General features: G+C 47.3%; 1 protein-coding gene, 4 non-coding genes and 3 pseudogenes across 5 annotated transcripts; all 8 read left to right on the plus strand.

Moving 5' to 3' along the window:
• Window positions 1-965: 965 nt before the first annotated feature.
• LOC148430634 (U2 spliceosomal RNA) lies at window positions 966-1156 on the plus strand. The gene has a single exon (XR_015877401.1). It is a non-coding gene; the product is annotated as a U2 spliceosomal RNA (small nuclear RNA).
• A 1400-nt stretch (window positions 1157-2556) lies between these two features.
• LOC148430635 (U2 spliceosomal RNA) lies at window positions 2557-2656 on the plus strand (annotated as a pseudogene).
• Window positions 2657-3341: 685 nt separating this feature from the next.
• On the plus strand, window positions 3342-15590 carry LOC148430636 (uncharacterized). The gene is made up of 2 exons (XM_088466562.1): window positions 3342-4521; window positions 15457-15590. The coding sequence occupies exons 1-2, from the start codon at window positions 3342-3344 to the stop codon at window positions 15588-15590; spliced, it is 1314 nt and encodes a 437-aa protein (XP_088322688.1).
• Window positions 8432-8606, plus strand: LOC148430637 (U2 spliceosomal RNA; annotated as a pseudogene).
• Window positions 10008-10198, plus strand: LOC148430638 (U2 spliceosomal RNA). The gene has a single exon (XR_015877402.1). It is a non-coding gene; the product is annotated as a U2 spliceosomal RNA (small nuclear RNA).
• LOC148430639 (U2 spliceosomal RNA) lies at window positions 11600-11790 on the plus strand. Its single transcript, XR_015877404.1, has one exon. It is a non-coding gene; the product is annotated as a U2 spliceosomal RNA (small nuclear RNA).
• On the plus strand, window positions 13192-13382 carry LOC148430640 (U2 spliceosomal RNA). Its single transcript, XR_015877405.1, has one exon. It is a non-coding gene; the product is annotated as a U2 spliceosomal RNA (small nuclear RNA).
• Window positions 14784-14856, plus strand: LOC148430641 (U2 spliceosomal RNA; annotated as a pseudogene).
• Window positions 15591-15787: the final 197 nt, after the last annotated feature.

Below are 15787 nucleotides of genomic sequence, written 5' to 3' on the forward strand. Positions count from 1 at the left end.
CATTTAGATTTTGAATTCGTTTGCGTCTCTTTTTCACTTTTTTGGCACCAAGAAGTGTCAACCAACCACACGGATAGATTGAACTTTTGCACATGGATAGATTGAACTTTTGCAGTCGTGAATTGGCCATCTTTTCATTTGGACAACTTGAATATTTTGCAAACTTTGTCCCCACATAGAAATTTGGGAGACTAGGTTTATGCTTAATCATTTGAAATTGGCGCTCATTTGGTCAAGCAATTTGTTTCCAATAAATGGTTTTGTTACGGGTTTAAATGTGCCTCTTTCGGCATCGTGCGACCATCAAGAAACCTTTTTGGGTCCCTATTTGCAAGGACAATCAATTGGAGAAAGCATCTCGTGGTCTGTGTCTCCCTCCAATGGACCTCAGCAAGCAAGTGCAATACTTGTAAACATCAGAACACACTGACATCAGAGTAGAATGTTGGTTGTTTGAAAATTAGAATGAGAATGCACCAACATTCTGTGTTCTGACTGTCAACATTCTCTTCTTCCTGAACATTCCGTAGACACTGTGAACATTCCGAGCAATGTTTCTGAGCATTTCAATGAAGGGTTACACTGTCTAATAAACTGCAGGGACACGGCTCGAAGAAAGGAAGGCCGCAAAGCGTCTTTTGGGTGGGTGTGGCAGAGGTTTGCAGGAGGCGGTGCCAATGCAAATCATGCAGCTAGCAAGAGAGTATGGGAAAGAAACCCAAAGCACTTCTGCTTGTAACTAAGCTATGGTAAAGGCAAGTGGTGGGCAAAAAAAAAAAAAAAAAAAAAAAAAAAAAAGGCCCTTGCTGTGGGTCAGTCATTGCAGTAGCTGGAAGCACCTTGGACAGGGCCGCAAGCAGCAGGAGGCCGCTCTTCATAGATTATTGGTGGCTGCTCTAGCATTCTCCTTGATTGTGTGAGTCAGGTCAGAACGGAGCGTGTTTTTTCCGTGCCCTTAATGGGTTATCGCTTCTCGGCCTTTTGGCTAAGATCAAGTGTAGTATCTGTTCTTATCAGTTTAATATCTGATACGCCCCCTATCTGGGGGCCATATATTAAATGGATTTTTAGAACAGGGAGATGGAAGAAGAGCTTGCTCTGTCCACTCCACGCATTGACCTGGTATTGCATTACTTCCAGGACCGGTGCACCTTTCCTAAACTGTTATCCAAAAATAGAAAAGAACTATTTAACTCTTTCGTTTCACTTTGTTTCATTCTTACAGATTCAACAAACTAGTCTTTTGCCTGTGTCTGCACGTCATGCAATCAAATGACAATACCACCACCTGCTGCGCCTCCTGCACTCACCTGCTTGCACTTTGGCACTTCTTAACACTTCATTTGGTTTATGTACGTAACTACTGAAAATAAACAAGATCTGTTTATTTGGTGTCGTCTCGTCTGCTGCCTTATTGTGTCTACATTTGTTTTTCTCCATTTAGGCCTATGTCTGGGATTGAACCCAAATTATATATCATTGGAGTTGAGTTGCAGAGTAATTTGGAAATCAATTGCACAAAGAACGTATTGCATAATGAACGTATGCTACAGTTTGAGCTCTGATTTTCCAACCCACCCAGGTGATGCCACATTTAGATTTTGAATTCGTTTGCGTCTCTTTTTCACTTTTTTGGCACCAAGAAGTGTCAACCAACCACACGGATAGATTGAACTTTTGCACATGGATAGATTGAACTTTTGCAGTCGTGAATTGGCCATCTTTTCATTTGGACAACTTGAATATTTTGCAAACTTTGTCCCCACATAGAAATTTGGGAGACTAGGTTTATGCTTAATCATTTGAAATTGGCGCTCATTTGGTCAAGCAATTTGTTTCCAATAAATGGTTTTGTTACGGGTTTAAATGTGCCTCTTTCGGCATCGTGCGACCATCAAGAAACCTTTTTGGGTCCCTATTTGCAAGGACAATCAATTGGAGAAAGCATCTCGTGGTCTGTGTCTCCCTCCAATGGACCTCAGCAAGCAAGTGCAATACTTGTAAACATCAGAACACACTGACATCAGAGTAGAATGTTGGTTGTTTGAAAATTAGAATGAGAATGCACCAACATTCTGTGTTCTGACTGTCAACATTCTCTTCTTCCTGAACATTCCGTAGACACTGTGAACATTCCGAGCAATGTTTCTGAGCATTTCAATGAAGGGTTACACTGTCTAATAAACTGCAGGGACACGGCTCGAAGAAAGGAAGGCCGCAAAGCGTCTTTTGGGTGGGTGTGGCAGAGGTTTGCAGGAGGCGGTGCCAATGCAAATCATGCAGCTAGCAAGAGAGTATGGGAAAGAAACCCAAAGCACTTCTGCTTGTAACTAAGCTATGGTAAAGGCAAGTGGTGGGCAAAAAAAAAAAAAAAAAAAAAAAAAAAAAAGGCCCTTGCTGTGGGTCAGTCATTGCAGTAGCTGGAAGCACCTTGGACAGGGCCGCAAGCAGCAGGAGGCCGCTCTTCATAGATTATTGGTGGCTGCTCTAGCATTCTCCTTGATTGTGTGAGTCAGGTCAGAACGGAGCGTGTTTTTTCCGTGCCCTTAATGGGTTATCGCTTCTCGGCCTTTTGGCTAAGATCAAGTGTAGTATCTGTTCTTATCAGTGCTGACTGACTGGACTGTGACTACACTCGGGCTCCAGAGAACCTGCTGCCGCATTTTTTCTGGACCTGCACCGGCCGAGGAAGCTGAAAGAGGACTGCTGAGAGGAAGAAGGATTCGACTTGCCGAGGGTTAGACTTGCTGCTCTGCCCTCTGAAGAAGCGACTGCCAAGCTCCGACCAGCGTCCCCCAGACTGCCGACTGCGACGAGGAAGGACTACAAGTAGCAGAGGGTCAGACTTGTTTGCTCTGCCCTCTGTGAAACCGACCTCCGACCAGCGACGACCAGACCCTGCGACGAGGAAGGACTTCGACCAGCATTGGGCTAGACTTGTTTGCTCTGCCCTCTGCGAAGCCGTCCCCCGACCTCCGACCAGCGGCGACCAGACCCTGCGACCGCGACGAGGAAGGACTTCGACTGGCATTGGGTTAGACTTGTTTGCTCTGCCCTCTGCGAAAGCAACTTCCGACCTCCGACCGCCGCAGACCCTTCTCCAGCCCAACTTCGACCCCGGGCAAGAAGCAGGAGAGATGGCCTCAGCTGCCCCCACCCCGGTGCCAGCCTCAGCCTCCGCTCCAGCCACCTCTGCCAGGAAGAAGGCGGCAAAGAAGGGACCGAAGCCGGCCGAAGCTCTGCCCGACCAGGTCCCATCCACCTCCACCGCCCCTCCAGCAACAGCCACCGAGAAGCCCAGCCAGACCCAGCCCAAGGGTACCCCAGCCTTGGAGCCCTGGATGAGGCAGACCGTCGTGATGAAGCTGAAGGAGGTGGAAGGAAAGATGCCGGACATGACGACGGAGACCTTCGGCAAGAAGATGGTCCTTGAGCAGGGGTTCTCGACTGCTGAAACCCTCAGCATACAGAACTATCTCAAGGGGATCTTTTATGTGACCTTTGCCTCCATTGCAATCTGCAAGAGGTACTGGGAAGCGGTGAAAGCGGCGAGGCCTGAATCCCCTTTCTCTCGCTTTGTGGGCAATTGCCCTATTCAAAGAGAGGAGAGGCGGGTGACGGTTTCAATGCGGAACCCACACACGCCTGGCAAGGACATCGCCACTTTCCTGGGCCGTTTCTGCACGGTGATCAAGGAGCCCTCCAAGATCCTGGACAGGAATGGCTTCTGGACAGGCAAGTGGGCTGTCATCGTCAAGCTCCTAAAAGATAACTGGAGCCCCGATGGAGTTGTGCACCTGCCACAGTTCTTCTCCCTGGGCGCATCTGCAGGATTTCTCAGTTATCCGGACCAGCCGCGGATCTGCAAGACCTGCGGTGGGAAGGACCACATTGGGAGAGACTGCAAGGTGGCAGCCTGCAAGAAGTGCAAGGTGGCGGGACACGACACCAAGGATTGCCCCACCCAGAAGACATGCAACCTCTGTGGGGAGGTGAACCATGTCTACAGAGACTGCCCCAATAGGGCAAAATCCTATGTGGCAGCAGTGACTGGACAAGGCCAGCAGAGGCGCCAGGAGGGTAAGAAACCTTCCACCCCCACCCCACCCCCCCGCACCCGTCCTACCCTTCCTACCCCACCCCTTCCCACCCATCCTACCCCACGCCCTCCTCCCACTGTGACAGCAACTCCCACCCCCACTGCTGGCACAACCCCTCCCCCCTCTCCCTCCCGCTCCCTTCTCCATCCCACTGTCTCTTCCACCCCCCCTGTCTCTCTCCTCTCCGAGGAAGAGTTTCCCCCTCTTGTACCCTCTGCAGGCACTCAACAGTCGAGCAGGAAGCGAAAGGAGTTTGACAGCCCAGCTGCTGACCCCGACCCTTCCAAGAAGTTGGCGGTAGAACAGGTCGAGAACCCTCTTCCACTAGAGGACGAGATGGAGGCGATGGTGGAAAGCCTCGTGGAGGAGGTAGTACCTGACCTTAATGCTGACAACTTAATCGAACAGCTGATCCAGAGCTGTATGCAGCCGCCCCAACAGGGCGACCCAGCAACCGTTCAAGAGGAAGCACCGCCCGACAAGAGTGGTAGCTAAATGTATTTTCCGTGTTCTAACCTTTTTTCTCCCAACTAATGGTGTCTTTTTCCCTTTTTACCATTAATGTGAGGAGTATTAAGGATAAGTTTAGAAGACAGTCTGTGTTTGCATTTTTAGATACTCAGAAATGTGATGTTTACATGTTGCAGGAGTGCTCTATTCCTTTTTCCAGGTCTTATAGACATCTGGGCCGGCAGTGGTCTCACGGTCCGTCCTATTGGTCTGGTGGGGGTGAGTGTAAGTCTGCAGGGGTCGCCATTCTTATTAGGGGGAGCCTCTTCACACTAGATTCTGTTCAGGAGCTCGTCTGCGGCAGATTGCTTATCGTAGACGGCTCCTGGGCAGGTGAGCCTATTAGGCTAATCTGTGTGTATGCACCCCCTGGTAAGAACGAGCGTTTGGAGCTTTTCCAGACCCTGCGGCTGCAGCTCGCAACCACTAGGGCAGTAGTGATGGCCGGAGATTCCAACTGCCCCATGGAAGAGGATGGACGCAGCACCTGCAACACTGCTAAGCTTGATTTGACATCTAAACTGCTCATAGAAATGGTAACCGAAGCTTCTCTGCGGGATGCTGTGGGCTCCATGGGGGCTGGCTCCGTGAATTACACGTGGAGCCGCCCCGATGGCTCGGTGCATTCCCGCATTGACTTTGTGTTTACCTCTAGAGCAGTGAAGCAGAACAGGCATGCTATGGTTCCCTGCTTCTTCTCTGACCACAGAGCCATTCTCTTCCAAGGAGACCTGGGCAATGGTTTTCCTCCTGGCCCAGGCTCCTGGAAGTTGAACTGTGCTCTGCTGGAAAGGGAGGAGGTGCTGGCCGAGCTGAAGGATGCCTACATCACATGGAAGAATGATAAATGCTATTTTGAATGCATGAGTGATTGGTGGGAATATGTTAAGGCTAACATTCGCAGTTTCTTTCAGGTCAAAGGAAGACAACAGGCGTGCGACCGAAAGAGGAACTTCAAGGGACTGCAGAGACAACTGCAGTCCCTGCAGGACCTCCAACGGTGCGGCTGGGACGTGAGAGATGATCTGGAGGAGACCAAAAAGAGCCTGAAAGGGCACTTCGAGGAGGAATCCAGACGCATCGTCTTCCGTTCCAAGGTGGAGAACCTGGAGAAGGGTGAGAAATGTAACTCTTTCTTTTTCAGGAAACTCCACTCTGGCCACACGCCCCTGACTGAGCTGCGAGATGAGACCGGTATTCCCAGGCAGGGGAAGGAGGGCGTCATGAAGGTCATCACGGACTACTATGGCGACCTCTACTCCCCAAAGACGACGGACAGTACTGTGGCTGATGAGTTCCTGTCAGGTATCACTAACACTATTGATCCTGCAGGTAAAGCAGCCATGGATGCTCCCTTGGTGTTGGAGGAGTTGCACTCTGCCGCTAAATCCTTTAGGCAGGGCAGGACCCCGGGCAGTGATGGTCTCCCAGCAGAGCTCTATGTAGCGCTGTGGGACCTCATTGGCCCGGACCTGCTCGAGCTGTACAAGGAGATGGTGGTGGAGGGCAAAATGCCTCCTTCACTGAGGGAGGGACTGATCACGATCTTGTATAAGCGTAAGGGGGAGAGATGTGAGCTGAAAAATTGGAGGCCCATCTCTCTCCTGAACGTGGACTACAAGATCCTGGCCAAGGTACTTGCCAACAGGCTGAAGGCTGTCATCGGACAGATCATTCACCCGGACCAGACCTGCAGCATTCCTGGCCGCAGGATTGCAGATAGCCTTGCCCTCCTCAGAGACACGGTCCATTACATCAAGGACCGGAACGTGCATGCGGCTCTGGTCAGCCTTGACCAGGAGAAGGCCTTTGACCGTGTCTCACATGAGTTGATGGGTAGGGTCCTGCAGAGGTTTGGGCTTGGTGAAATGTTTTGCACGTATGTTAACCTGATGTACCTTGATATTCACAGCTCGGTGTTGGTGAACGGCTGGAAGACTGACCCCTTTCCTATTCTATCTGGGGTCAGACAAGGCTGCCCTCTTTCACCTCTTCTTTTTGTTTGTGTTATAGAGCTCCTGGCTGTATGCATCAGACGGAAACCAGAGATCAGAGGGGTCATCGCACCGGGTCCAGACCGTAGAGAGGCCAAGTGCTCGCTGTACATGGACGACGTCACTGTCTTCTGCGCTGACCAGAGTTCGGTGACAGCACTCGTCCAGACCTGCGAGAGCTTCGGCCGAGCTTCAGGGGCAAAAGTCAACTGCGGGAAGTCAGAGGCTATGCTGTTCGGGCAGGGGCACCTGTCATCCTCCGCTCCATTCCCCTTTGCTGTCAAGCCGGACTTCATCAAAATTCTGGGAGTCTGGCTTGGTGGTGAAGGTGCGGCCCTGAAGTGCTGGGACGAAAGACTTGCCACTGTAAGGCAAAAAATTGGACTGTGGAGCCTCAGAGACCTTACCATCGAAGGAAAAGCACTTGTACTGCGCAACGAGATCCTTCCCGTTCTGCAGTACACAGCGCAGGCCTGGCCACCTCTGGTCACGGTCTGCAGGGCCATCACAAGGGCAGTGTTTCACTTCATCTGGGGCTCCAAGATGGACAGAGTAAAGCGGACAGTTATGTACAAGGAGCCCCTCAAAGGTGGAAAGGGAATACCAGATATCCCCACCGCTGCGAGCCTTCTTTGTTTGCAACTGTATCCGCAGGACTTTGTGTGAGACTGATAATGACTCTGCAGGAAACTCCATGTCTCGCTTTTTCCTCCTACCCCTTTGGAGGGCCCTAGGCTGGGCTAAGTGGGACAGCTCCATCCCTTACAACTGGAACACTCCCTGGTTCTACCTGGACGTGTCCAAGTTTGTGAGGGAGCACCAACTGGAGGGAGTTAAACCTGACTTGTGGAAACCAAAGACTATCCACAAGCTCATCAGAGCAAAAGACGTCATGGAGCCTATTCCAGGGCTCCCTTCAGCAACTGCCAAGCAGGTATGGGACAATGTGGCCTCCAAAAGGCTCACAAATAGACACAAGGACATGTCATGGATGGCAATCCAAGGGGGTCTGCCCCTAAGGACATTCATGCACTCCCGTAACCTGTGCAGGTACAGACATTGCCCCTGGTGCATCTCTCACGAGGAAACAGCTATGCACTTGTTTTGGGACTGTACTTATGCACAGTTGTTGTTAGATGCCCTGGAAAATGAACTCAAAGACTGTGTGCCAAGGAGCAACCTTTCGTACCACTCGGTACTTTACGGACTGTTTCCTGGCACCCACACCTATGGGGCAATCCAGGAGGCCTGGCGCCTTATGAACTGTGTTAAGGACGCTTTGTGGCTTGCCAGGAATCGCCTCATTCTGCGGAGGGAGAGGATGTCTATCCAGGACTGTCGCAGGCTGATTCACAGCCTGCTAAGAGACTATTCCATCATGGACAGCCCTGAGGAAGAAGAGGACTAAACCCCCCTTCTTCTGCCCCCTCCCCCCATGCTTGATTGTCCAACAAGGACTGGGACAGTGGCCCCTTCCCCCATTTTTCACAGAGACTGATGTTTTGTTGATATGTCTTTCTATTTATTTACCCTTCCCATATATGTGTCTGTCTTTCAATAAAAACTTCAGTTCTGTGATTCCCCCCTCCCTTCCCCTCTACCCTCCACACCCATAGACCTTGTTGATTGTTGTTTTTGTTTAAGTAGTGAATGAATAATGCAAAGTATTATGTATAGTATAGGATGCCTTGTGCTATATGTTTTGCAATGCATTATATTGTATGTTTGATTATGTTTGATAGTGTATTGGGTTTAGGCTGTGCTGCGACACAGTACACTTGTATGTGTGATTTATGTATGTTTTTTGCCATCTTTATGTTAATAAAGAATGCTTTTTTCAATCAAAAAATCTGTTCTTATCAGTTTAATATCTGATACGCCCCCTATCTGGGGGCCATATATTAAATGGATTTTTAGAACAGGGAGATGGAAGAAGAGCTTGCTCTGTCCACTCCACGCATTGACCTGGTATTGCATTACTTCCAGGACCGGTGCACCTTTCCTAAACTGTTATCCAAAAATAGAAAAGAACTATTTAACTCTTTCGTTTCACTTTGTTTCATTCTTACAGATTCAACAAACTAGTCTTTTGCCTGTGTCTGCACGTCATGCAATCAAATGACAATACCACCACCTGCTGCGCCTCCTGCACTCACCTGCTTGCACTTTGGCACTTCTTAACACTTCATTTGGTTTATGTACGTAACTACTGAAAATAAACAAGATCTGTTTATTTGGTGTCGTCTCGTCTGCTGCCTTATTGTGTCTACATTTGTTTTTCTCCATTTAGGCCTATGTCTGGGATTGAACCCAAATTATATATCATTGGAGTTGAGTTGCAGAGTAATTTGGAAATCAATTGCACAAAGAACGTATTGCATAATGAACGTATGCTACAGTTTGAGCTCTGATTTTCCAACCCACCCAGGTGATGCCACATTTAGATTTTGAATTCGTTTGCGTCTCTTTTTCACTTTTTTGGCACCAAGAAGTGTCAACCAACCACACGGATAGATTGAACTTTTGCACATGGATAGATTGAACTTTTGCAGTCGTGAATTGGCCATCTTTTCATTTGGACAACTTGAATATTTTGCAAACTTTGTCCCCACATAGAAATTTGGGAGACTAGGTTTATGCTTAATCATTTGAAATTGGCGCTCATTTGGTCAAGCAATTTGTTTCCAATAAATGGTTTTGTTACGGGTTTAAATGTGCCTCTTTCGGCATCGTGCGACCATCAAGAAACCTTTTTGGGTCCCTATTTGCAAGGACAATCAATTGGAGAAAGCATCTCGTGGTCTGTGTCTCCCTCCAATGGACCTCAGCAAGCAAGTGCAATACTTGTAAACATCAGAACACACTGACATCAGAGTAGAATGTTGGTTGTTTGAAAATTAGAATGAGAATGCACCAACATTCTGTGTTCTGACTGTCAACATTCTCTTCTTCCTGAACATTCCGTAGACACTGTGAACATTCCGAGCAATGTTTCTGAGCATTTCAATGAAGGGTTACACTGTCTAATAAACTGCAGGGACACGGCTCGAAGAAAGGAAGGCCGCAAAGCGTCTTTTGGGTGGGTGTGGCAGAGGTTTGCAGGAGGCGGTGCCAATGCAAATCATGCAGCTAGCAAGAGAGTATGGGAAAGAAACCCAAAGCACTTCTGCTTGTAACTAAGCTATGGTAAAGGCAAGTGGTGGGCAAAAAAAAAAAAAAAAAAAAAAAAAAAAAAAGGCCCTTGCTGTGGGTCAGTCATTGCAGTAGCTGGAAGCACCTTGGACAGGGCCGCAAGCAGCAGGAGGCCGCTCTTCATAGATTATTGGTGGCTGCTCTAGCATTCTCCTTGATTGTGTGAGTCAGGTCAGAACGGAGCGTGTTTTTTCCGTGCCCTTAATGGGTTATCGCTTCTCGGCCTTTTGGCTAAGATCAAGTGTAGTATCTGTTCTTATCAGTTTAATATCTGATACGCCCCCTATCTGGGGGCCATATATTAAATGGATTTTTAGAACAGGGAGATGGAAGAAGAGCTTGCTCTGTCCACTCCACGCATTGACCTGGTATTGCATTACTTCCAGGACCGGTGCACCTTTCCTAAACTGTTATCCAAAAATAGAAAAGAACTATTTAACTCTTTCGTTTCACTTTGTTTCATTCTTACAGATTCAACAAACTAGTCTTTTGCCTGTGTCTGCACGTCATGCAATCAAATGACAATACCACCACCTGCTGCGCCTCCTGCACTCACCTGCTTGCACTTTGGCACTTCTTAACACTTCATTTGGTTTATGTACGTAACTACTGAAAATAAACAAGATCTGTTTATTTGGTGTCGTCTCGTCTGCTGCCTTATTGTGTCTACATTTGTTTTTCTCCATTTAGGCCTATGTCTGGGATTGAACCCAAATTATATATCATTGGAGTTGAGTTGCAGAGTAATTTGGAAATCAATTGCACAAAGAACGTATTGCATAATGAACGTATGCTACAGTTTGAGCTCTGATTTTCCAACCCACCCAGGTGATGCCACATTTAGATTTTGAATTCGTTTGCGTCTCTTTTTCACTTTTTTGGCACCAAGAAGTGTCAACCAACCACACGGATAGATTGAACTTTTGCACATGGATAGATTGAACTTTTGCAGTCGTGAATTGGCCATCTTTTCATTTGGACAACTTGAATATTTTGCAAACTTTGTCCCCACATAGAAATTTGGGAGACTAGGTTTATGCTTAATCATTTGAAATTGGCGCTCATTTGGTCAAGCAATTTGTTTCCAATAAATGGTTTTGTTACGGGTTTAAATGTGCCTCTTTCGGCATCGTGCGACCATCAAGAAACCTTTTTGGGTCCCTATTTGCAAGGACAATCAATTGGAGAAAGCATCTCGTGGTCTGTGTCTCCCTCCAATGGACCTCAGCAAGCAAGTGCAATACTTGTAAACATCAGAACACACTGACATCAGAGTAGAATGTTGGTTGTTTGAAAATTAGAATGAGAATGCACCAACATTCTGTGTTCTGACTGTCAACATTCTCTTCTTCCTGAACATTCCGTAGACACTGTGAACATTCCGAGCAATGTTTCTGAGCATTTCAATGAAGGGTTACACTGTCTAATAAACTGCAGGGACACGGCTCGAAGAAAGGAAGGCCGCAAAGCGTCTTTTGGGTGGGTGTGGCAGAGGTTTGCAGGAGGCGGTGCCAATGCAAATCATGCAGCTAGCAAGAGAGTATGGGAAAGAAACCCAAAGCACTTCTGCTTGTAACTAAGCTATGGTAAAGGCAAGTGGTGGGCAAAAAAAAAAAAAAAAAAAAAAAAAAAAAAAGGCCCTTGCTGTGGGTCAGTCATTGCAGTAGCTGGAAGCACCTTGGACAGGGCCGCAAGCAGCAGGAGGCCGCTCTTCATAGATTATTGGTGGCTGCTCTAGCATTCTCCTTGATTGTGTGAGTCAGGTCAGAACGGAGCGTGTTTTTTCCGTGCCCTTAATGGGTTATCGCTTCTCGGCCTTTTGGCTAAGATCAAGTGTAGTATCTGTTCTTATCAGTTTAATATCTGATACGCCCCCTATCTGGGGGCCATATATTAAATGGATTTTTAGAACAGGGAGATGGAAGAAGAGCTTGCTCTGTCCACTCCACGCATTGACCTGGTATTGCATTACTTCCAGGACCGGTGCACCTTTCCTAAACTGTTATCCAAAAATAGAAAAGAACTATTTAACTCTTTCGTTTCACTTTGTTTCATTCTTACAGATTCAACAAACTAGTCTTTTGCCTGTGTCTGCACGTCATGCAATCAAATGACAATACCACCACCTGCTGCGCCTCCTGCACTCACCTGCTTGCACTTTGGCACTTCTTAACACTTCATTTGGTTTATGTACGTAACTACTGAAAATAAACAAGATCTGTTTATTTGGTGTCGTCTCGTCTGCTGCCTTATTGTGTCTACATTTGTTTTTCTCCATTTAGGCCTATGTCTGGGATTGAACCCAAATTATATATCATTGGAGTTGAGTTGCAGAGTAATTTGGAAATCAATTGCACAAAGAACGTATTGCATAATGAACGTATGCTACAGTTTGAGCTCTGATTTTCCAACCCACCCAGGTGATGCCACATTTAGATTTTGAATTCGTTTGCGTCTCTTTTTCACTTTTTTGGCACCAAGAAGTGTCAACCAACCACACGGATAGATTGAACTTTTGCACATGGATAGATTGAACTTTTGCAGTCGTGAATTGGCCATCTTTTCATTTGGACAACTTGAATATTTTGCAAACTTTGTCCCCACATAGAAATTTGGGAGACTAGGTTTATGCTTAATCATTTGAAATTGGCGCTCATTTGGTCAAGCAATTTGTTTCCAATAAATGGTTTTGTTACGGGTTTAAATGTGCCTCTTTCGGCATCGTGCGACCATCAAGAAACCTTTTTGGGTCCCTATTTGCAAGGACAATCAATTGGAGAAAGCATCTCGTGGTCTGTGTCTCCCTCCAATGGACCTCAGCAAGCAAGTGCAATACTTGTAAACATCAGAACACACTGACATCAGAGTAGAATGTTGGTTGTTTGAAAATTAGAATGAGAATGCACCAACATTCTGTGTTCTGACTGTCAACATTCTCTTCTTCCTGAACATTCCGTAGACACTGTGAACATTCCGAGCAATGTTTCTGAGCATTTCAATGAAGGGTTACACTGTCTAATAAACTGCAGGGACACGGCTCGAAGAAAGGAAGGCCGCAAAGCGTCTTTTGGGTGGGTGTGGCAGAGGTTTGCAGGAGGCGGTGCCAATGCAAATCATGCAGCTAGCAAGAGAGTATGGGAAAGAAACCCAAAGCACTTCTGCTTGTAACTAAGCTATGGTAAAGGCAAGTGGTGGGCAAAAAAAAAAAAAAAAAAAAAAAAAAAAAAAGGCCCTTGCTGTGGGTCAGTCATTGCAGTAGCTGGAAGCACCTTGGACAGGGCCGCAAGCAGCAGGAGGCCGCTCTTCATAGATTATTGGTGGCTGCTCTAGCATTCTCCTTGATTGTGTGAGTCAGGTCAGAACGGAGCGTGTTTTTTCCGTGCCCTTAATGGGTTATCGCTTCTCGGCCTTTTGGCTAAGATCAAGTGTAGTATCTGTTCTTATCAGTTTAATATCTGATACGCCCCCTATCTGGGGGCCATATATTAAATGGATTTTTAGAACAGGGAGATGGAAGAAGAGCTTGCTCTGTCCACTCCACGCATTGACCTGGTATTGCATTACTTCCAGGACCGGTGCACCTTTCCTAAACTGTTATCCAAAAATAGAAAAGAACTATTTAACTCTTTCGTTTCACTTTGTTTCATTCTTACAGATTCAACAAACTAGTCTTTTGCCTGTGTCTGCACGTCATGCAATCAAATGACAATACCACCACCTGCTGCGCCTCCTGCACTCACCTGCTTGCACTTTGGCACTTCTTAACACTTCATTTGGTTTATGTACGTAACTACTGAAAATAAACAAGATCTGTTTATTTGGTGTCGTCTCGTCTGCTGCCTTATTGTGTCTACATTTGTTTTTCTCCATTTAGGCCTATGTCTGGGATTGAACCCAAATTATATATCATTGGAGTTGAGTTGCAGAGTAATTTGGAAATCAATTGCACAAAGAACGTATTGCATAATGAACGTATGCTACAGTTTGAGCTCTGATTTTCCAACCCACCCAGGTGATGCCACATTTAGATTTTGAATTCGTTTGCGTCTCTTTTTCACTTTTTTGGCACCAAGAAGTGTCAACCAACCACACGGATAGATTGAACTTTTGCACATGGATAGATTGAACTTTTGCAGTCGTGAATTGGCCATCTTTTCATTTGGACAACTTGAATATTTTGCAAACTTTGTCCCCACATAGAAATTTGGGAGACTAGGTTTATGCTTAATCATTTGAAATTGGCGCTCATTTGGTCAAGCAATTTGTTTCCAATAAATGGTTTTGTTACGGGTTTAAATGTGCCTCTTTCGGCATCGTGCGACCATCAAGAAACCTTTTTGGGTCCCTATTTGCAAGGACAATCAATTGGAGAAAGCATCTCGTGGTCTGTGTCTCCCTCCAATGGACCTCAGCAAGCAAGTGCAATACTTGTAAACATCAGAACACACTGACATCAGAGTAGAATGTTGGTTGTTTGAAAATTAGAATGAGAATGCACCAACATTCTGTGTTCTGACTGTCAACATTCTCTTCTTCCTGAACATTCCGTAGACACTGTGAACATTCCGAGCAATGTTTCTGAGCATTTCAATGAAGGGTTACACTGTCTAATAAACTGCAGGGACACGGCTCGAAGAAAGGAAGGCCGCAAAGCGTCTTTTGGGTGGGTGTGGCAGAGGTTTGCAGGAGGCGGTGCCAATGCAAATCATGCAGCTAGCAAGAGAGTATGGGAAAGAAACCCAAAGCACTTCTGCTTGTAACTAAGCTATGGTAAAGGCAAGTGGTGGGCAAAAAAAAAAAAAAAAAAAAAAAAAAAAAAAGGCCCTTGCTGTGGGTCAGTCATTGCAGTAGCTGGAAGCACCTTGGACAGGGCCGCAAGCAGCAGGAGGCCGCTCTTCATAGATTATTGGTGGCTGCTCTAGCATTCTCCTTGATTGTGTGAGTCAGGTCAGAACGGAGCGTGTTTTTTCCGTGCCCTTAATGGGTTATCGCTTCTCGGCCTTTTGGCTAAGATCAAGTGTAGTATCTGTTCTTGGGAAACATGGGGTGGAGTACCTGTTCTGCCTCCAGAGGTTTGGATGTCGCTTCTGGGGGAGAATGGGGAAAAACCCTGTGGAGTACTGTGCTGGGGGAGGACTGACTCCTGGTAGAGAGTGGGGAAACACTCGGCGCTAGTATCCGCTGTCCTAAAAGGGGGCGAAGGAGGCCCCTGCGTTGGAGCGGAGAACGGCCGGGGCGTAGTACTCACTCTCTTAAGGGTGGTTGGTCCAGTACCCTGGCAGGGAACGGAGAAACACTTGGTCTTGCCAGGGCCGGGAGCAGCCTGAAGCCCGAGGTGCCTGTGCCCCTGGTATGGCAGAGCCAGGGGTGCCTGAAAATGCACGGGTATTGGTCACACCCATTGCACTAGTACGGCACTTTGCACTTGCACTTCACCTACTTCTGTCTGCACTTTCCTTTGCCCCGGCCTTTTGGCTAGGGCAAGGATAATTTTTATTTTTCCCACGGCCTGTAAGGCTGGGGTCTTATTTATTTATTTTACACGTGTGTTTGCACTTTTTTTGCACCTTCACTACACATTTTTATGTTATTTGTGTGTTGTGTCACGTGTTTTGATGGGGTTTAGGTGAGACCCTTATGGGCCACCTCTCCCCTTGTAGCCATGGCCCTCTCCTTTTGGGGAGGGCTGAAGGTTTTGTTCGTTCCCCAGGGGGAAGCTTCGGCCAACCCTGGGGAGAAAGGGACGACCCCGAGCCGTGAGGCGGAGGGAAGTCTGAAGACCCTTGCCCCCTAAGGGGCCTTTTGGCTCCGGGGGTCGGGGACTCAAGGGGTCTCCTCAAGCTTCGGCGAGGGGAGATCCGAAGACCCTTTTCTCCTCAGTTGACCTTTTGGCTCTGAGGAGTTGGGGAGTAACGGGGCCCTTCTCCTTTTGGAGAGGGTCCAAGGTCCTATGCCCCCAGCACAGTTTTGCACTGTTTTCCACTGGGTGTT

Source organism: Taudactylus pleione, unplaced genomic scaffold (assembly GCF_031769625.1).
Source record: "Taudactylus pleione unplaced genomic scaffold, aTauple2 ptg003540l, whole genome shotgun sequence".
Taxonomy (NCBI): domain Eukaryota; kingdom Metazoa; phylum Chordata; class Amphibia; order Anura; family Myobatrachidae; genus Taudactylus; species Taudactylus pleione.